Here is a 21,889-nt window from a genome sequence, read left to right on the forward strand (position 1 = left end):
TCAATTGATTTAGTTGGCAAGGAGGAGTAAAATTGTAATTTTGTTCTTGGATTTAATTAGTAAATGAGGATAGCATCGTAATTTTGCACAACTCAATTAGCTAAAACAATAAATGGTATGTAAAATTAAAATTAAAATTTTATAAGTAGAAAAGAAATTATTATTTTTTAATTTTTTAAAAAAAGTCGGGAAAATGGGCCCCAAGTCAGGAACTTGGCGGTAAGACACGCGCCAGGGATGCAGGTGGAGATGCCATTCATCGTACAGGATAGAACACCCAACAAACAAGCTGCCAAGCGCGGCCAAGTCCCTCGAAGAGTGAGAGAGATATATGTATATATATGTATATAAATATAGAGAGAGAGAGAGGAATAGAGGAGAGAGGGTGGGGAGGAAAAGTAAGTAAGAAACTGGCGACGCACAAAGGCACGAAGGGATTCGTGAATCAAAGGGCGATCCGTTCCAATAAGGCATCCGACCTGACAATTCTAACCCAAGTAGTACCCAACCCCTCTGCTCTGTGCTGTTTATTGATTGTCAATTCTCTACTTAAAACCAGGGCGTTACGTTTTCCATAAACAAAACCCAAAATCAAAATCAAAATCAAAAACAAAAATAACGACAGATAAAGCGAGAGAATGAGAAGAAGCAGTAGTAGTAGTAGGAACGTTGGATGGTCTGTTCGCTGTTTCTCCTTAAATCCTCCTCCAAAAAATTCCCAATCCCTTCTTCTCATCCTCTTCCTCTTGTTTTTCTTTTCTTTTCCTTTTTTAATTTTATTCATTCCCATTCCCCAAATCTCACCGCACATCTTTCTCCATCACGATGATGATGATGATACGATGCAACGCATCAAGTGAGCCAACAAGCGTGGAAACGACTTTTTGTTAAAGAGAGAGAAAACCTGGAGGAGGAATTCTTCTTCGTTTTCTTCTTTTGCTTCCCTTTTCGTCAATTCCAGAGACCCACAATTTTTTTCCTTCCTTTCAAGCCCTAATTGGGTTGGGTTTGGATCGCCCTTCTGACCCTTGAGGCTTGCAAGCCTGATGGAGGCTAGTAGCGGCGGAGGCGGTGGCGGCTCTGACGGGGAGAAGAAGAAGAAGGCGCCGGCGCCGGAGGGCGAGATTAAGGTCAAGCGCAAGATGAAGACTGCTTCCCAGTTGGAGATTCTCGAGAAGACTTACGCAGGTTTCTATCTCTTTTTTTTTTTCTTTTTCTTTTCCCTGTTTCTTAGGGTTTGTAGTTTAATTTTTGGTTCTTTGATCGGTTGCGAATTTGGATTCGATGCAGTGGAGACGTATCCGTCGGAGAAGCTGAGGGCGGAGCTATCGGTGAAGTTGGGGCTTTCGGATCGGCAGTTGCAGATGTGGTTCTGTCACAGGAGGTTGAAGGACAGGAAGACGCCGCCTGCGAAACGGACGAGGAAGGATGCTGCTTCGCCTGCTGCGGCTGCTGTGGCGCCGTCGTCCAGTGGGGCTGGAGAGGACATGGCGGTGGGCGAAGTGGGGAATGAGCATGGTACCGGTTCTGCTTCAGGGTCGAGTCCGTTTGGTCATGTGGAGTCCCAGCAGCGAGTTGTTCCCCGGACTGGAACTGCAATTGCGAGGATTTCAACTGATATGCCACCTATGAAGAGGTACTATGAGCCGCCTCAGGCGATATCAGAGCTTCGAGCAATTGCTTTCGTTGAAGCACAATTGGGGGAGCGGTTGAGGGAAGATGGACCTATACTTGGAATGGAGTTTGATCCCTTGCCACCGGGTGCATTTGGTGCTCCAATTGGTAAGTTTGATCCTTACGCCTCCACAATTGCTCTCTGGACTAATTTCTGAGTGTAATAGCACCAACACTCTATAGGAACAGGATTTCCTTAACAACATGATGCACATGCCACATTTGATAGACTAGTTGTAGTTCTCCTTATATGTTTTTTAATGAGATTTGGTACAATTGTTCCATAACTGAGAAAAGAGGATGAGAAAGGAATACCTAGGGTTCCTGCACACTTCAATTGGTTAGCTTGATGGTTTAGCAATTTGTGGAATGTATATGATTACCAAGGAATCTACCTGTCCAGTTTTTTTAGAAATGTTTAACTTTTGTTGTTTGAATGAATAGCCATACAACAACAAAAGCTCAAAGCTGAACCTGGTCATCTAATGTATCTAATGTAAGTTGTGTGTGATTGATGCATATTTAGAATTGGGGGGGGGGGGGGGGGGGGGGGGGGTGATATGAAGATGCTATATGAGGTCAACAGCGCACATACACGACACAGGACATAGACAAAAACAAAATGCAGCAAAGAAACTTTAACACAGTAGTTTTTCAACAAAATTAGGATAGGACAAATAGGCATACATCAATTGATATATTTATACATATATACAAAAAATAACTCATATTCTTCATAGTGGGAAGTAAGTATGACTAGTGAGTTTTAATATGTACTATAAGAAACTCTCATCATAAAAAAATTTAGGATTTAAGATTTAAAGAAAAAGTATGGGGGATGGTGAGCAAATATAAATTTGTATTGTTTTTGTTTTATAGTTTAAATTTTACTTATGTTTGGACACCAGAGTCCCTAGTGTCCACTAGTGGAAAATTGAAACTAATAGCATACATTTGGAAGAATGTTACAAGAGTAGAAAATTGAAATTAATAGCGTACATTTGGAAGATGACCATGTTGTATAAGTCGGTTTCACAATGTCAACTATGTAATAGAACATGACCATATCAATCATCTTCATTCACCGCCACTATCTCATGAAGCTTTTCCATATGAAGATGGTGTTAGAACTTTACCTCATCATTTCCTTGCTAAAGGGTTCCGTTAGGAAGGGCATCGATTATAAAGTTTTTCTACATTCTTCTTTTGCATGGATTTGTATTGTTACTCTGACTTTTAGAAATCAATTGACATTAGGAATGCTATGTTGCCAATCCTAACTTGGTTAGGATGGGATGCAGTTGATGATGATGATGAGCATACATTTAGAAGAATGTCACATTAGGGTCATCAGTGCTAGTAACACTAGGTTACAGCTACTACCATTTGTATAGTGCCTTTCCAGTTCCCTTTATGGTCGCATTATGATTGCTTTTACCACCATCATGCTACTTTGGCTTTGCGTCACTTTGGCTTTGCGTCACTTTGTTCTCCCCCCCCCCAACACACACCCACACCCATGGCACCACCACCCCATTGCTGCTTGTTACTATTGGCTCTGCAGCTGCATGTATTCGCCATGGCACTATGACATCCTTACAGCTGTTGCTACTGCCTCTGCTATAGTTGGTTGGCATAGAGTCGGTGCTAGTCTTGCTAGATATGGCTATTTCAGCACCAGATTGCTAGATTTATGAGCAGCATCTTGCTGCTAGTAAGATCTTCCAAGCAATAAAATTCTGAGAGAACTGAATAAAAATCTCTCTCCATTTTTTACTCTTGTTGTTTTGAATCATTTTGGTGGTATTGTTTGTGTTGTAGCACGACTAGTTTCACTTCCATTTCCTACTTTAAAGCACATTCTTTTTGGAAAAAATAGTTGATGTCTGTTTCACTTCCATTTCCTACCTTAAAACACATTCTTTTTGGAAGAAATGGTTACTGTTAAGGGTTTTTAAAGATGGGAAAATCACAAAGGCATAGATGGGATACATGAAAGATGTGCTCAATTACTGGGGTTTTGTTGATTTGTAAGAGCTTTTGAAATTATTGAACTTTGTTGAAGAAGAATATTGAAGGATGCCTCTCTGAGACATTTATCTTGGTGTACAAAATTTGTGTGGGGGTACGCAGGTCTTTTTCTTGTCACCCCCTTCCCCCAAAACAAAGCTTTTTGTTTGCGGGTTTTCTTTTTCTATCTTCCTTCTTCTTGAGGTAGACTTTAGCACATGCTTAAAGTTTAAACCATCTGTTCGTTTGCACAAAATCTGTGTTTATAACTTGTAATGGTTGAGCTGCTTCTGCCTTTATCCCTTCTTAAGTGAGTGGGGCATTGAAAGATTTTTTAAATTCATGCATGATTTTGTTGTCTTAGGGTTGCTTTATCCTGAGTCCTTTCTGTCTCATTATTCACTGAATGCTAGATATGCCTCACTCTTCTCTTCTGCAGTGACAGCAGGGCAGCAGAAACCAGCCACAATACCTTATGAGCCCAACATATACGAGCGATCTGATGCTAAACCAATCAAGGTAAGTCTGTAGTTGTCGTGTTTTGTTTACTCTTTTTATATCCAATGTTATAGTCATTAATAACATTTTTTTTTTTATGGTGGTTTCCATTGATTGTAAGATAGTAAACAATTACAAACATTCATCGACTTATCATGATTTTTAGATGTCCCGTCTTCTTGCAATGAAGTGCTTCCTGGAACTGCTATCTTATTTTGCTATATGCTTAAATTTTAAGTTCAGAACGTGTTATTATTGATAATAGATAGAAGCCCACCTTGAACATTGTTGAGCAAAGCAGATGCTATGTTTAAAGGTGGTCCTTTCAGTGTGTCATGTACCGTGGAGATAAGGGTAGTTTTGCAATTAAATGTAATAGAGGGACTAAATAAGAAAGGATATAGGCAGAGTTAGTTAGTTGCTGAGGGAGTAGTACAGAATTTGTTGCTGCTATAACAAGCTTGTACATTCCCTATAGCTGTAATCGGTTATAGCATGTGAGGAGGGAATCCTAGCTATATATGGATACTCTCTCTCCCTCTCGAGCATCATTGAGAAATATTATCACTATTCTATTGAATTCTCCCTCAATTCTTCCTTTCTCTCTCAATTCTTTTTGATTTCCCTCTCCCATTCTCTAAAATCCTAAGTCAGTCCCTCGGGACCTGACAATTTGGTATCAAAGCAGCATTCTTGGGCGTCGTGTGACAACCATGGCCGACGGGACAAGAATGAAGCAGATGGAATCTCAGCTACAACAAATGGCGACAGTAATAGCGAAGGTTCAGAATTGAATGGGAACGTTCGAACTATCGATTGGAGCGGGAGTCGATTCTAGAATTGACTAGGCAATGGAAAGTTGGAGGTTGGAGAGTCGCGAGCAGAGCACTCTCTTTCGGGAGTAAATGATGGAACAAATGCAAATGATCGCGCGAATGTTCACCCAACAATCACCATTATGGCTCTCTCCTGAGTTTCCTCCGAGAGATCGAACGGAGCCCATTTTTCCAGGAGTAGGGGTAGAATCTCGACCGGTGGGAACGTCGGAGTTCGAGTTTGATACGGACATAGTGGGGGAGAATGTAAGGGAAAGGAGGCCGAGAGCGTCATTGACACCACTCGAACTATCCCACGCTGAAGCTCGAGATTCCATTGTTTGAAGGAGAGAACTTGTGGTAGTGGTCGAGAAGATGCGGACGAGTATTCTCCTTATATCAAATTCTGGAACAGCTGAAGGTCACCATGGCTTCTACCTACCTAAATGGTATGGGAGATGCTTGGTATCAAGGGTGGCTTGCGGTTAAGGAGGGAAGCCCCTGGGGTGTGTTTGTAGAAGATTTGTGTGTAAGGTTTGGAGATAAATGCATGAGGGACATAATCGAAGAATTTAACAAACTCAAACGAGAGGGGATGGTCCAGATCTATCAGCAGAAATTCGAGGAGCTTAGGTCGCTGATGATGGTACATAATCCTCAGCTGTCCGAGGAGTATTACGTTTCGAGCTTCATTAGTGGCCTAGGGGATGAGATCAGACTTATGGTGAAGATGATGTAGCCTCACACGGTGAAACAGGCTGCGGAGAGCATGAGGTTACAAGAGATGATCGTTGATGCGATGGCTAAGAAACAAAGGAATCAGGCGAAATGAGTGTTCACAGGAGGCTGGCAAGCTGGGAATAGGTTGCCACCCAGAGAAGGTGGGTTCCAAGAAAGAGGTGTCCTAGCTCTACCTTCCACCAACCCTGCTCCCACCCCTAGAGGTAAACTGATGGAGCAAAGGCGAGTAGCTGGTCTATGGTACAAATGTGGAGACAAGTATTTTGTGGGCCACAAGTGTAAGAGACAACTACTGCTATTGGAAGGGGAAGATGAGGACAATGAGGAAGGAGAGGAACTCTCGAAAAATGAGAGGGAGGACCAAGGGGAGATTTCATTACATGCTTTGAAAGGGGTTAACCATAGTAAGGTTATCAAGGTAGAAGGAAGGGTAAACAACAATCTGATCATGGTTCTCATTGATAGTGGGAGTACCCATAGCTTCTTGGATGAAGTTATGGCAAGAAAATTAGGGTGTGAAGTCAGTCATTCCCTTCCTTTATCAGTAACGGTTGCCAACGGCAACAAGGTGTTGAGTCAGTCGGCCTGTAGGGATTTCTGTTAGGAGATGAATGGAGAAAATTTCTCAACTGACCTGAGGTTGCTAAAGTTGGGAGGCTGTGATGTTGTGTTGGGAGTAGATTGGATAAAGGGAGTTAGTCCAATCAGTTTTGATTTCAATAAAATGGAAGTGACCTTTGAAAAAGATAGCAGCAAGAAGGTTCTAACGGGCAACCCAGAGGTAGGAGTATGCAAAATCATCTCGAGTAAGAGCTTACAAAGGATACTCAAGAGCAAGTTATCACAGGTGGCTCAACTATTTTCTATTCATATTATGGAAGTTGCCCTCGGGGGGCAAGGAGCTGAGCATCAGCTGGCAAGGACACTTGGCAGTAACCCTCATAGCCCATGGCAGGTACACGAATTTGACTCACTTAACATACTGTTACTTGAATTTAAGGACCTCTTTTCCGAGCCAAATTCCCTACCACCCAAGATATCCTATGACCATGCTATCAACCTTAAGCCTAATGCAGAGCTTGTTAACCTAAGAGCCTATCGATACCCACCCGGACAGAAAACTGAGATGGAAAAACTCATCAAATATATGTTGAAAAGGTCCATTATTCAACCCAGCCATAGCCCATTTGCATCACCCATATTGCTTGTTAAGAAAAAGGATGGGTCATGGAGGTTTTGTGTTGACTACCGTCAACTTAATGCCATGACCATCAAAAACAAGTTTCCCATCCCAATTGTGGAAAATCTCCTTGATGAACTAAAAAATGCCTCTGTCTTTACCAAGTTAGATCTCCGATCAGGCTACCATCAAATCAAGATGCGGCTTGAAGATAATCCCTAAGACAGCTTTTACCACTCATCAAGGGCATTACGAGTTTCTTGTAATGCCCTTTGGCCTAACTAACGCTCTCGCAACTTTTCAGGCGTTAATGAACAAAATTTTCTAACCATACTTGCGTAAATTCATCCTAGTATTTGATAGGCCACTGGTGTACCGGACCTACCAAAGACCAGCAAGCATGAAGGGGAGAATAGGGAATTAGCACATGCAGGTTGTTACAACCAGCATGTGCTCATGGGGGGTAGTTTTGTAATCCATAGGCTGAGGGAATAATCTGCATGTGCAAGGGAATTCGGTTAGAGAGGGGCAGAGGAGCGGTATAAAGAGCTGAGAAGAAGAGGGAGAGGGTAGCTAGTTTTTGATAGAAGAATTGGGAGAGTAAGGGCCTCTTGAATGCCCTGGTTTGTTCTTGTTTTCTTGTTGAAAAGTATTGATAGTTTTTGATAGTTATTGATATTTGATTGTTGTTTGGATTTCTATCGGGGTTCATATCAATTTGGTATCGGGGCATCATCGATCCTAATGGTCAACTTGACAGATCGAGTAGGGGAATTGGAAGGGAGGATGGACAGCATGCAACAGGGAATGGATGCCATGAGGAGTGAGGTCCAATCGGTGGGGAAGAAGGTAGCGAGCTTGCTGGAACAGTTCGCTTGGATGAGAGCAAGGTGGGAAGAGCAGGAACGGGAGAGGAAGAATGAGGAGAGACGGGAGGAGCAAGAGAGAGAGAGAGAAAGGGGAAGCGAGATGAGGAAGACCAACCTGCGGGTTCGCCCTTGTTAAGGGAGGGAACGCTGGTAGCTAGAGGGAGAAGTGGCAAAGGGGGTGACTGGGTCGATGGTGACGGAAGGCAGCAGTACCGTGGGAGACGCCTGGAAATACCCATATTTGAGGGAGATGATCCAGATGGCTGGATCTTTAGGGCGGAGCGCTGCTTCATTGTGAACTAGCTGTCTGATGTGGAGAAGCTAGACTTAGCGGCTCTTTGTTTTGAAGGAGCTGCTCTTTCTTGGTTCCGGTGGGAGCAAAGACAACGACGGGTGAGGAGCTGGGAGGAGCTCAAGGCGATGTTGAGGAATAGGTTCAGGCTCGCGCAGGAAGGCATGGTGGAAGAAAGCGTCCTTGCGCTTCGACAGTGGGGGTCCGTCAAGGACTATTGCCTTGGCTTCGAGACTCTGACCTCACCGCTCACAGGCATGCCAAAGGCATTGCTAGAGGGCCACTTTATCAACGGAATGGAGTCAGTCATCCGAGCTGAGATGAGGGTGTCGAGGCCGATTGGGCTGGAGCAGATGATGGACCTAGCCCAACCAATTGAGGAGATAAATCTGGTGATTCGTGGAAGCATTTTTGGACCTGGCCCAAACAAAGGTCAGGCCCCTTCGTCCTCAATTTCGAATCACCAGCGGGTAGTGATATTGCCTCCTTCGATGATGGCACAAAAATGGGTGATGCCCAGCCCCGCCTCATCACATTGGCCTCCGGCCTTCGCTAAGGCGATGGGTGAGGAGTTGGGAGTTGCAGTGTTGGTTGACGAGAAGACAGACACAACAACACTGTGTTTGGAGGGTGCTGCACTTCCATGGGCCTAGTGGGAGTGAAGGAGATGAAGAGAGATTCGTGTGGGTAAGAAAGCAAACTTGAAAGATGAAACCATAGGGCACCACCATCGCATCTCTGCTCAAGCAGTGGCGAAGAAGGGGAAGGCGAAGAAGAAAAAGTCGGTGACTAGACCACCACAAGGTGACAGCAAAAGCGTCAAGAAGAAACGTAGGAAGAAGAAGAAGCTTCAGAAATACCAAGCTCCAGTCCCAACCAAAGACACCGCGATGCCAATTCAATCCGATTTGGACGCCGATGATGATTCCTCCTCCGGTGAGACCAAGCCCGAAAAGATCCAGAAACTTCTCGAGCCCTACACTAGGTACCAGCGGATTAACTTCCTTGTCGGTGCCGCCGTGCCTGACGCTTTCCTCTTCACTCGCCTTCGCGATGTCACGGATCGCGACATATCTCGTCGCAAGTTCGTCGTCTACGGCCTCGCGTGGGACACGACGCGAGAAACCTTAGTCTTTGCCTTTGAGTCATGCATCGAGACTGAGGACTGCAACGTCATCTTCGACCGGGTCATGGGCAAGACCAAGGGCTACAGCTTCGTCCAGTTCAAGACGAGACTGGAAGCAGCCGAGGAAAAAGATCAGGAATTTGATGTCAAGGACGGTAGATCTAGTAACGTCCAAGGAGGGCATCGTACCGATGATTGGGGCACCATCAAGGGTCCAGCCATCTCCTACCACTTTTGATGAGAACAATCTGGAGGACATTTATAGTCTCCTTCGTTTTTTGAGAGTGGAACCATGGGGGAAGTGGGTAGGGTGGAATAAACTTGTCCAAAGGCCTTTCGAGGAGGGTGATGAGAGAGGACTTAAGTTGGTGCAGTCAATTTTGAGGCCAATTATGTTAAGAAGAACAAAGTTTAGCATAGACCGAGATGGCAGGCCAATTATAGTTCTTCTGCCAGCAGACATTAAGGTGATTTATTGTGAACTCACAGAGGCTGAAAAAGATTTCTACGAGGCCTTGTTTAAAAGATCCAAGGTGAAATTTGACCAATTTGTTGAGCAAGGACGAGTTCTCCATAACTATGCTTTTATTCTGGAACTACTATTGCGTCTTCACCAGTGCTGCGACCACCCATTTCTTGTGATGAGCTGAGGTCTAAAATCTCTACTATTGCGTCTTCGGATCTGAATAAGCTTGCCAAGCAGTTCCTTAAGGTTGATCGGGAAGTGGCGGCCCGGGTGGGAGAAGTTTCAGTGGCCATACTGGAGGGCACATTTGTTAACCGGTTGAAGCCAAAAATTAGGACAGAAGTTAGGGTGTTACGGCCATCGGGTCTATCGCTAATCATGGAGACCGCCTAGCGAATTGAAGACAAGATTCACATATTCCAAGCCCAAGTGGGTCCTGGATCACCTGGGAGCCCTACGATTCAGCAACAATTTCCTACTTTTCACCTTGAGGGCAAGGTGAAAGTGCGGGAGGGGAGTAATGATAGGCCACTAGTGTACCGGACCTACCAAAGACCAACAAGCATGAAGGGGAGAATAGGGAATTAGCACATGTAGGTTGTTACAACCAGCATGTGTGCATGGGGGGTAGTTTTGTAATCCATAGGCTGAGGGAATAATCTGCATGTGCAAGGGAATTCGGTTAGAGAGGGGCAGAGGAGCGGTATAAAGAGCTGAGAAGAAGAGGGAGAGGGTAGTTAGTTTTTGATAGAAGAATTGGGAGAGTAAGGGCCTCTTGAATGCCCTGGTTTGTTCTTGTTTTCTTGCTGAAAAGTATTGATATTTATTGATATTTGATTGTTGTTTGGATTTCTATCGGGGTTCCTATCAGTATTCTTTGATGACATCTTAATTTACAACCCTACCTTTGCACAACACCTAAACCACAGGAAAATTACCTTTGAGGTCCTTAGAATCAATAAGCTATATGTTAAGGAGTCAAAGTGTATTTTTACTAAGCAACAGGTGGAATACCTTGGGCATATCATCTCCAGTTCAGGGGTAAGCACTGACCCAAGTAAGGTAATGGCAATGGTGTCCTGGCCCAGGCCGCACAATGTGAAAAGGTTGAGAGGATTCTTAGGGTTAACTGGATACTATCGCCGATTCGTTAAAGGGTATGGCATAATCAGTCGGCCCCTCCCCTCACTAAGTTGCTGAAGAAAGATGGGTTCAAGTGGGATGCTGAGGCCGAGAAAGCTTTCTGCAAACTTAAATAGGCTATGAGCGAAGTGCCAACTCTAGGTTTACCTGATTTTAACAAACAGTTCATCCTAGAAACCGATGCAAGCAACAATGGGATTGGAGCAGTCTTGGTTCAGGAAAGCAGTCCCATAGCCTTCCTCAGTCAAGCCCTTGCACCAAGACACCTCGGGTTGAGCATCTATGAGAAAGAACTCTTGGCTGTGCTAATGGCAGTAGAAAAGTGGCACCATTATCTCGAAGGGGGAAGTTTTGTAATCAAGACTGACCATGAGAGCCTCAAATTTTTGCTGCAACAGAAGCTACATACACAACTACAACGGAAAGGTATGACTAAATTAATGGGTTTGAACTATGTAATCCAATATAGGAAAGGTAAAGAAAATCTAGCAGCAGATGCTCTATCTAGATGTCTTGAAGAGGGAAGTGTAGCTACAATCTCAACTATTGTTCTAAATTGGTGCCAAGAGATTGCTGCTAGTTATTCCTCAAGTGAAATGACCCGAGAACTCTTACAGCAGCTGGTAGTAGATCCCTCATCTAAACCAGGCTACACTTTAAGTAATGGGATGATTAGACACCGAGGGAAGCTGGTGATTGGGGAAGAGGAAGCACTAAAAAGGAGAATTATAGAGGCATTGCACGCCTCTCCCGTCGGGGGACACTCGGGTATTGTAAACACCTATCATCGGGTCAAGCAACTCTTCCGATGGCCAGGACTCAAGAAGGATGTTATGGAGTTTGTGATCTGGTGTGATACTTGTAGGCGGTGCAAACCAGAGAATGTGGCAACACCTGGGCTACTCCAACCTCTGAATACTCCTGGGTGTCCATGGGAAGATATCTCAATGGACTTTATAGAGGGGCTACTCAAATCAGAAGGTAGAGACTGCATTATGGTAGTCGTGGACCGTTTTACCAAATATGGGCATTTTATGGGACTGATTCACCCATACATTGCCCAAGAGGGGGCCAAAATATTCCTAGACCAAGTGGTGAAACTACATGGAACACCCAAGGCTATAGTTTATGATAAAGATAAAATCTTTACTAGTCGGCTATGGAAGGAATTAATGGGATTGCTGGGAGTGAAATTGAAAATGTCCAGTGCATACCGCCCTGAATCGGGCGGGCAAACCGAAAGGGTTAATCAGTGTTTGGAAATGTATCTCAGGTGTACTTGTTTCCTTCAACCAAAGACATGGCACAAGTGGCTTTCGATGGCTCAATGGTGGTATAATTCCAGCTGCCATTCAGCCATAAAAATGTCCCCCCTTTTGAAGCCCTTTACGGTTACAATCCACCACTCCTACCAGCCCTGGCAGAATTCAACTGTGGCCTCCCTCGATGCATACCTATAGCAGAGGCAACAAGCCTTGCAGGGGATTAAGGAGGAGTTGGCTAATTCTCAAAATAGAATGAAGCAATTTGCAAACAAGACAAGGAGTGAAAGAGAATTTCAGGTTGGTGACATCGTGTATCTCAAGCTAAAACCTAGACACCTAAGGACACTACTTCCCCACCGCGGTTCTAAACTACATCCAAAGTTCTATGGGTCTTTTCCAGTTATTGCAAGAATAGGAACAATGGCATACTGATTGAAATTATCGGAGGGTTCTAATATACATCTAGTTTTTCATGTTTCACTCCTCAAGAAAGCAGTGGGGGCACAACCAGCAAGTTCCATCCTACCAAATCTTCCCCACGTTGAAGACCCTCTCCGGAAGAGTGATTTACACACAAGGCGCTCCAATTACTCAAGTTCTCATTAAATGATCTGATCAACACTTAGAAGATAACACATGGGAGTATCTTTCGGACATCTTGAACCAATTCCCGCGCATGGCCAGCCTCCTCCATATTTCTTGTGGACAAGAAAAGTTTTGAAGGGCAGGGTAATTGTCATGTACCGTGGGGATAAGGGTAGTTTTGCAATTAAATGTAATAGATGGACTAAATAAGAAAGGATATGGGCAGAGTTAGTTAGCTGAAGGAGTAGTATAGAATTTGTTGCTGCTATGACAAGCTTGTACATTCTCTATAGCTGTAATCGGTTACAGCACGTGAGGAGGGAATCCTAGCTATATATGGATACTCTCTCTCCCTCTCGAGCATCATTGAGAAATATTATCAGTGTTCTATTGAATTCTCCCTCAATTCTTCCTTTCTCTCAATTCTTTCTGATTTTCCTCTCCCATTCTCTAAAATCCTAAGTCAGTCCCTCGGGACCTGACACAGTGTTGTCCTGTGTAGGATAAACATGTCAGTTTTGACCATGCTCAAATTTAGATCCTCTGGAAATATTAGATTTTTCTCGACTGTATTTGATGAATAACGCTTAGGATACACCTGATTCCCTTTTGATGTCTAATAAATAAAATGCTTTTGTACATATTTTCCTGCATGCAAAAATAATTTGTCGGTAATCTGTTTGCACCATAAAACTGTTGGCCTAGTTTAACTATTTGATAAATAACTTTGGGGCTTGTTTATTCTTTCTATTACCCTTTTCTGTTTATCCTTTTTCCCTTTCCACTGTTTTATTCCATTTTTGCATCCCAGTTCTCTCCCTGCCTCCATTCCAAATTCTCCACCAGGACTACCAATTTTGAGCCATACTTGGACAATCAACTTCTGCTCTCCCCCCTCCTTTCGATTTTCTTCGTCTCTTTGTGGCCATACTATGAGCCAGCTTAATGATACTTGCAAGAAGTGATATTATTTTGTTATTTTCTTTTGACTCAAGTACTTGCTGAAAGTATATGTGGTGCCAATTTATTTATTGCAAACAAATGATTTCAATGGCCTTTTTTTTGTGTATTTATCCTCAGGGCCCTGCAAGGGCACTCCATGAATACCAGTTTCTGCCAGAGCAGCCATCTGTTAGAAATGATACATACGAAAGAGCTGCTTCATCTCACTACTTTGGTTCAGCAATGGACGTTCCTAGTGCCAGAGGTGCATTGTCCTCTGGCCGCTCTTTCAGTCATGGCAATGAGCCAGTGCCCCCTGCTTATGGTTTTCAAGCTCAAATGCCAAGTTTAAGTCTTTTCCCTCATCAAGCCCGGCAGGGTCATCTCGTACCAGCAACTTCAGCAGAGTATGACATTGGTCCACGAAAAATCCCCATTACAAACATTAGTACAGATACTCATTTTGGTGCTCATCCAATAACCGGACTGGAAAATCCATTTGTTCCATCTGATAGGAGGATTGCTCATGATGAGGACGGGCCTCGCATTGAGAGGAAACGCAAGGTATTCTACTTTTCACTTCATATTGTATACTATTTCAACTAAAGGAAAGATCAGTACTTTATCTGTTTAGTTTATCTGCAGAATGAAGAGGCAAGAATAGCTAGGGAAGTTGAAGCCCATGAGAAAAGGATTCGAAAGGAGCTTGAGAAGCAAGATATCTTAAGACGGAAGGTCTTTCCCTTGGAAATACATTTTTTTTTTCCCTAAAGCTTTTTGTTTGTCATCTAATTTTGCTGAACTTTTATCTAAAGAGAGAGGAGCAAATGAGAAAAGAAATGGAGAGGCAGGATCGTGAGAGGCGGAAGGAAGAAGAAAGGCTGCTGCGTGAAAAGCAGCGTGAAGAGGAGAGGTACCAGAGGGAGCAAAGACGTGAGATGGAACGGCGAGAGAAGTTCTTGCAGAAAGAATCTATCAGAGTGAGTTTGGACATAGTACTGCAAGCTTTGTCTAGTTTTTGCTTATTAGATTGTTAACAAGACTTAGTGCATGCTTTATTGAGTTGTTTTTAAATAAATCAGCCAAGCTAATCATTTCTTTTTCCTCAGGCTGAGAAAATGAGACTAAAAGAAGAACTGCGCAGGGAGAAGGAGGCAGCAAGGCAGAAAGCAGCTAATGATAGGGCTGCTGCTCGTAGAATTGCCAAAGAGTCCATGGAACTTGTTGAGGATGAACGTCTGGAGCTCATGGAATTAGCAGCTTCAAACAGGGGTTTGCCTTCAATCTTGTCTCTTGACAGCGAAACTGTGCAAAATCTTGAGTTATTTAGAGGTGCTTATGTTTAACTACCTCATGTAGTACATATTCATTTTAAATGGACTGATTCCTGAATACCATGTTTTTGCATTGCTTAGAATCACAAAAACTTTAACCCATCCAGAAGACCACCCCCCCCCCCCCCCCCCCCCCCCAAAAAAAAAAAAAAAAAAGCAATTTTCAGCTTCCATTCCTTTATATGTTCAGTTGGTTTCTGATTTTTCACTTAAGTGAACTTCTTGGACTACATATACTTTCGTGTCTACCCATCCACCAGAGTTGATAAGTGATTTCACTTTCTTGTGGATATCCTAGACTTCCAAGCAGTACATGAAATTTGTTTATGTTCGTTTTGGGATTTTTTTTACTGGCATCACAGCTAATAGACTCATTTGAATATGGTCTTCCATTCGTTTATTTATTTATACTTGGATATGTCTATCTGTAAGAATTCCTATATTGATCTTTTAGTTGTTTATTTATCTTTTGTGCTTAGTGCTAATCCAGAAATGATTGAAAATAAAAATTAGCAGTAAATCTGTGCTAAACCTAGAAATGCTGATTAACTGTTTTCTGGTTTTTGTGATGGTGGTGGATTTATTAAAAGTATTGTTTTGTGGTGGATTCTAGAAAATTGCTATATAGCAAAGGATTTGAAAGTACTTTGAAGATGTAAACAAACATGTTGAAGGACGCTTTAAGGGTCTTAAATAGTCCTTGTGTGTGATGGGCTAAGCACCAAAAGGAGCCTAAGCGTTGCATTTCAGCAATTACATACTGATATGTTGAATTTGTATTACCTGTGTGTGTGTGTGTGTGTAACATGGGGTAGTCCGACCTTTGGCCCGGCTAATCCTCATGAGCCTATGCAAACCACCCCATCCACGTGAGTAAGGCAAAGCTCCACCATCCATGCGCTATTGATTTAACACCAAAAAATTAAAAAAATAAAGGAGTGTTGCATTATTGAGGCAAACCTTTATATAAACATTTAAGGTTTATATCTTTGGTTGTTGAAACATTTAGCTGTTGCAGAATCTTAAATTGGTATCTCTGCTCTTAATTGTAATGTTTTCTACTATTTGATTATAAATTCTTCATCCTTTGAAATTTCATCGATAGTGCATAGTCTACTTGGATGCTGTATGTGATAGTAAGATTCTATTAAAACTATTTATAAGACAATTGTAAGACTAGCTTTGACACAGAATGTTGGGCGATAAAGTCTGAACATGTGAAGAACATAAGCCTAACAATGATTAGGAGCCTAACAATGATGAGGATGCTAAGATGGATGTACAACCGTATAAGAAAACAGAAAGGTAGAAGTAAGGTCATTCAAAAGTAGGTTGAAGTGGTTATTGAAGATAAAATGCGTGAAACACTATTCGGATGGTATGGTCATGTTAAAAGAAGACCAATAGAGACTCTTGTGAGGAGGGGATGAAATGGAGTAAGTATTTAACAAAAGAGGTAGATGAAGACCAAGAAAAACTTTGGGAGACACTTAGATATGATATTAGTTAAATTAGTTAAAAGGGCCATACAAAAGATAACTCTATTGATAGAAATGATTGGAGAGCTAGAATTCATGTAGCCAACCTTACATAGTGGGATAAAGACTTGTTGGATTGTTTTATTGATTTTTCTAATTTGGTCCAACACTCTTCTTATTGAGTGTTGTAATAAATATATATATATATATATATTCATATATTTATTCACTCAGTCAAGTGTGAATGGGTGGGTAGGTGATCAATCTAGGCCTTCTTGAGTTTTGTATCCCAAAAATATGTATATATACATATAGTTATTCAAGTGGGCAAGTGTGAATGTGTGTGTTGGTTACTTTTGTGTTGAGTGTAGCATTTAAATAAAAAAACAGTAAATGTGTCTCAAGAATGATGGGAGAGAGACCCAATTAAGTTTTGGGCAGATGCAATAAACACATCCTATTTTCAAGAATAAAGGAGATATTCAAAGTTGTGGACATTATACACAGATCAATATAATGAGCCACACACTATAAAACTTCGGGAGAGGGTGATTGATTAAAAGTTGAGAAGAGAAACAAAGGTGTTTGAACATCAAATTGGTTCCATGTCTTGAGATACGGAGAGACACCTTAAAAATCAAAAGCTTCAAGTTGGGCAAACTGGAAATTGAATACATGGAATGTAATTAGTACAACTAAAAGTGTAAATGATGTTAATTTAAGACTTGAAGATCAAATCATTCTACGAAAAGATCAATGAAGACATCTTGGACCAATTGTGCAAAAGGATTAAGGAGAGTATTGAGTGTTAGCACAATTCACGGAGTTTAACACAAGTGGGCTGAATTAGATTCATGAAGATTTTTAAAAAGTATAGAAATTAAAGTGAAAAATAGAAGATAATTGAGCATAAGGATAGAGAAAGCAAACACGTTCGACTTGTTCCCCATTCTACATCCACTCCTCTAGCTCCAACTAGAGATTTTAGACCACTATCTTGATACCACAATATACCATTTCGAGTTGATTGGTTTCTAATTCACTTAAACTCTCCAAAAACACTCAAAAGAATCCTTGCTAGTGTACAGTGCTAGCTCATCAACAAGAATCCCCTTAGGAATTGTCACTCACAATGACTACTTTGCTACGAAGAAAAGAAAGATATCTCTAAGATCAGATGTATAAAGGAATTTTCTCAATGAATATAAAGCAATGAAAGTCAAAATACTCTCAAATAGATGAAAAACTTGTAAGATGGTAATCCTTGGTACCAATGCTAAGTTGCTCCTTTGTAATTGGTGATTAGAATATTACAAGTTTGAGTTCTGGAAACAACCTCTTTACATTTACTGCTATCATTTACACAAGGCATATATGTAAATAAGGGAGTACCTCCTATATGAATTCAATAAAAAAATCCAAAATTCTTATGAATAAAGAGTCATTTTTTTAAGCCAAAAAAAAAAAAAAAAGAGTTGAAATTTGGTTCCTAATATAAATTCACAAGCTTCTTGTGATTTAGTGTCTTTTCATCTTCAAGACAAGAAATCTTATGTTTCTCAAAAGAAAATTTCATTAAAAATCATTTAATGAATCATCCCTACCAAAACCAAAAACTATCAAATTTCCTCAATTTAATTTTTTTATGCCTCCTGTTATATGGCCAATCTGCTGTACTTAACCACCATTTACACCAATTCAATGATACCATGTTCTAACCTTTTTATCGTTTGTACCCATTAACATTCATGGATATTCTTATTTATTTATATTCATTTATTCTCAATTTGTAACTGTGGACTTGGAGATCAAGTTATCCCAAAGTCCCAATAAAAGATTGATTTTGATATCTTGGATCAATTATTCAAAAAGAGGGGGGGGGGGGGGAGGATTGTGGAGAATGCTACTCACAGAATCAAAGAGGAAGGTTGCAGTGGAGAACTGCATTCACTGTTATACAATCATAAAATATTTCTAAAGCTTAAAGGGAAGTTCTGTTGAATGACCATAAGACCATCTTCTATGTACGGTTTAGAATATTGGGCAGTTAAGTGTCAACATGTGCAAAATATGAGTATAGTTGAGATGAGAATACTATGGTAGATGTGCAAACATACAAGAAAAGACAATAAGACGTGATCATATGTAATAAAGTTGAGCAGTGCCCATTGAAGATAAAAACTGAATTAAAATTAAGATGGTTTGAATATGTGAGGAGAAAACCAACTGAAGCCCTGCAAGATGAGTGGATGAGAAGTTTGTGGCAAAAGAGGTGTCAGATCCTAAGATCTGACAGAGGCTATTTAGGAAAGAATTCAAGAAGTAGAGAGAATGGGAGGGAGAGTTAGATTGACACAGGGGGAGAACAGAGGGTGAGAGAGAGAGAGAACAGAAAGTTGGAGGGAAAAGATTCAATTATCATTCACATGGATCCCTATCCTATTACAAGTAGCCATTTATAGGCATAGGCTGGCTGCTCTTCAGTTGTTGTAACTGAAGGTACAATCTAAAATAGCAGCTGCAATGGAACCTAACAGAATTACAAACAAAACAATAGTAGCTCAATTACAGTAGTGCCCCTAGGGTCGTGACAAGAGGGAGAGTAAGACCAAAGAAAACTTAGTATGGAACCTTTGCACATGACATTGGATATAATGGCCTTGCTAAAAATATGACCATGTATAGAGATTAATGGAGGTCTAAAATTTGTGTCATTGGCGATATGTTGTGGAATTAAGGCTTGTGATTGTTGTTTTATTTGTTCACTATATGTTTTGGCATATTGAAATCAGACTAGCTTCGAAATTGAGGATGTTGCTCATAAAATTAACTCATGATGACTAATGGAATAGTGTGTCTGGATTTCTATGGAATAGTAGAATCCCATTAAAGCTTAAAGAACCATTTTATTGAATTTCTCTAAGATTAGTTCTGTTGTATGGCATGGAATGTTGTGTAGTAAAGTGCCATCATATGGAAAATATGAGCATATGGAATTAAAAATAAGGTCATATGTCATAAGGTCGAACTAGCTCCTATTGAAGATAAAATGCATGTAATATGATTAAAATGATTTGGTCATTTGAGAAAAAGATCTATAGATCTTGTGAGGAGAGTGGCAGAATGGGAGAAGATTTTGGTAAAAGAGGTAGGGGGAGACCAAGAAAAACTTGGCCTGAAGCTCTTAGGCATGATATATGTTATAGTGGTTTTTCAATAGATATGGTCACATGTAGGGATAATTAAGAAGATAAAATGCATGTACCTTCCTCCACCTAGTGGAATTAAGTCTTGATATGTTGTTGTTTGCAATTGGTAGGCCCTACATTTCACTCTGATACCTTATCTTCTTGAGTATTGTCCATCTTACCTGCCTGTTATGATATATTTGTATGCTGCTCTCTAATTCTCCAATGTTCTATTTTCCTTTGCTGTTATTATTTACTTATTTTGTGCATTTATATCTACTACTGTTCTGCTAACAAATGCTTACTCCTTCAGATAAGCTCATTGAGTTCCCACCCAAGTCTGTGCACTTGAAAAGGCCTTTTGGAATTCAGCCATGGACTGATTCTGAGGAGAACATTGGGAATCTTTTAATGGTCAGATTTCTAACATCTTTCATTCTGCTGTATTCGATTTGGTTTTCTGCATGGAATGATGTTTTATTGGGATCAAAACTAGTTGGAGTTTATATTCTAGACTAGAAGCATTTATTGTGATATTAGCAATATCCTTTTCTGTTCTTTTCTCTTTATTCAATCTGTATTATGAGATGAATGTTATATAAATTACAAGCTGCAATGTCATTAGAGCCTGAATCGTGCATTGTGAATTGAATAGTTATTGCACCTTCTTTACAGTTGATAGTACTTCGATAATTAAAGTGCAAAGTGCACTTCAGAGAATGCTGTTTGGGTTGCTCAATTATTTTCCTTATTTTCCAAATCCATGTTGTTTTTGATGTTTTTTCCCCCATCATATAATACTTTATGTGGAATAGACCATTATCCAACAAAAGTCTATGTTTTCTTTGTGCATTTCTTGTTCTTTTTTTTTCTGGTCTAGATTAAAGTTTATTGCAATATGGATTCTTTATACTGATTACTGTGACCACATGAATGTAAGCTGCATAATTAAAGTTTATTGCAATATGGATTCTTTATACTGATTAGTGTGACCACATGAATGTAAGCTGTATAAACTTTCAGCATTGAGCTTAATGAAATTGGATGTGAACTATTGATTTGTATTGGAGTGATGATTATTCAAATGATAATTCCTTCTGAATCAAATTTTAGGTCTGGAGATTTTTAATAACTTTTGCTGATGTGCTGGGGCTCTGGCCATTTACTCTAGATGAGTTTATCCAAGCTTTTCATGATTATGTAAGTTATTGCTTAGTTAATTTGTTAGTCTTTTTTATTCATTCTCTCTCTTCTCCTATTAGCTTCTCCCTATATATTTTTTTAGGATCCTAGGTTGTTAGGTGAGATACATGTAGCTCTTTTGAGATCCATAATTAAAGACATTGAGGATGTAGCAAGGACGCCATCTAGTGGTCTGGCAGCAAGTCAAAATAGTGCTTCCAATCCTGGGGGTGGGCATCCACAGATTGTTGAGGGGGTAAGCTTGGTTCTGTTGTTGATCCTTGTTACTTGAAATTTCTTCCCTTAATTGTGGCCATTTGTACCCTTTCAGTTCATTTTGACTTTTGAAATATTTTCTTTACTTTGTTTCAGGCATATGCTTGGGGCTTTGATATACGCAGCTGGCAACGCCACTTAAATCCATTAACCTGGCCTGAAATATTGCGGCAATTTGCTCTAGCTGCTGGATTTGGGCCAAAACTTAAGAAAAGGAGCATTGAACAAGGATATCTTCGTGATGAAAATGAGGTTGGATCTCATTGCCATTTAGCAATCTTCATTTTCTTTTAAGGCTTGGTTTAAACAAAATACTAATTCGATCATTCATACTGGCTTTGTTGTAATTTACATCTTTTAATGGCCTGGTTCCTGATGCTTGGTTGGTTCCTGCTCTTGTTTTGTATGACATATCAAATGCTCTTGATTCATGAATGTTTTAAATTTTTCAATAGAGAGCTCCAATGTTTAGTCTTTCAGGTATGCTATCTTCCAGAAACCATACCTTCTTGTTCTTGCAAGCACAATAGAATAAGAAAGTTTTCTTCTTCAAAATGTTTCTGATTATGCATGCTACACAACAGTGATAATCCATCTGGGCCAGCTCTTATAGTTGTACCATCAAGTTTTTCTGTTTATTCACTTGTTCACTTGTGTAAGTTCAATATGAAGTGAAGGTAGCACATGCAAATTGTTGTGAAATGTATTGTATGAATGGTGGCTGGCCCAGGCAGACATGCACAGCTCAATTATCGATTGTGAGGAAAGTCTCAGATCAAGCTTACTTTTGTGTTTGTGGTCAACATCATTGTGTTGTGCTAAACA

General features: G+C 40.8%; 1 protein-coding gene across 2 annotated transcripts in view; it reads left to right on the forward strand.

Annotated features, from left to right (window-relative positions):
• The first annotated feature begins 380 nt into the window (after window positions 1–380).
• The window catches only part of LOC127791517 (homeobox-DDT domain protein RLT2), a 31,391-nt gene continuing 9,882 nt past the window's right edge, over window positions 381–21,889 (forward strand). Inside the window, exons 1-11 of one of the 2 annotated variants that reach the window (XM_052321440.1) lie at window positions 381–1,188; window positions 1,291–1,782; window positions 4,124–4,203; window positions 13,745–14,170; window positions 14,252–14,341; window positions 14,422–14,586; window positions 14,716–14,878; window positions 19,920–20,020; window positions 20,720–20,806; window positions 20,892–21,044; window positions 21,161–21,316. In XM_052321440.1, the coding sequence (XP_052177400.1) occupies window positions 1,047–1,188; window positions 1,291–1,782; window positions 4,124–4,203; window positions 13,745–14,170; window positions 14,252–14,341; window positions 14,422–14,586; window positions 14,716–14,878; window positions 19,920–20,020; window positions 20,720–20,806; window positions 20,892–21,044; window positions 21,161–21,316 (2,055 nt within the window). In that variant the 5' untranslated portion in view covers window positions 381–1,046. Of the gene's footprint in view, window positions 1,189–1,290; window positions 1,783–4,123; window positions 4,204–13,744; window positions 14,171–14,251; window positions 14,342–14,421; window positions 14,587–14,715; window positions 14,939–19,919; window positions 20,021–20,719; window positions 20,807–20,891; window positions 21,045–21,160; window positions 21,317–21,889 lie in introns of both variants that reach the window. The other variant, XM_052321439.1, reaches the window with a different exon arrangement.

Source organism: Diospyros lotus, chromosome 15 (assembly GCF_014633365.1).
Source record: "Diospyros lotus cultivar Yz01 chromosome 15, ASM1463336v1, whole genome shotgun sequence".
NCBI lineage: Eukaryota > Viridiplantae > Streptophyta > Magnoliopsida > Ericales > Ebenaceae > Diospyros > Diospyros lotus.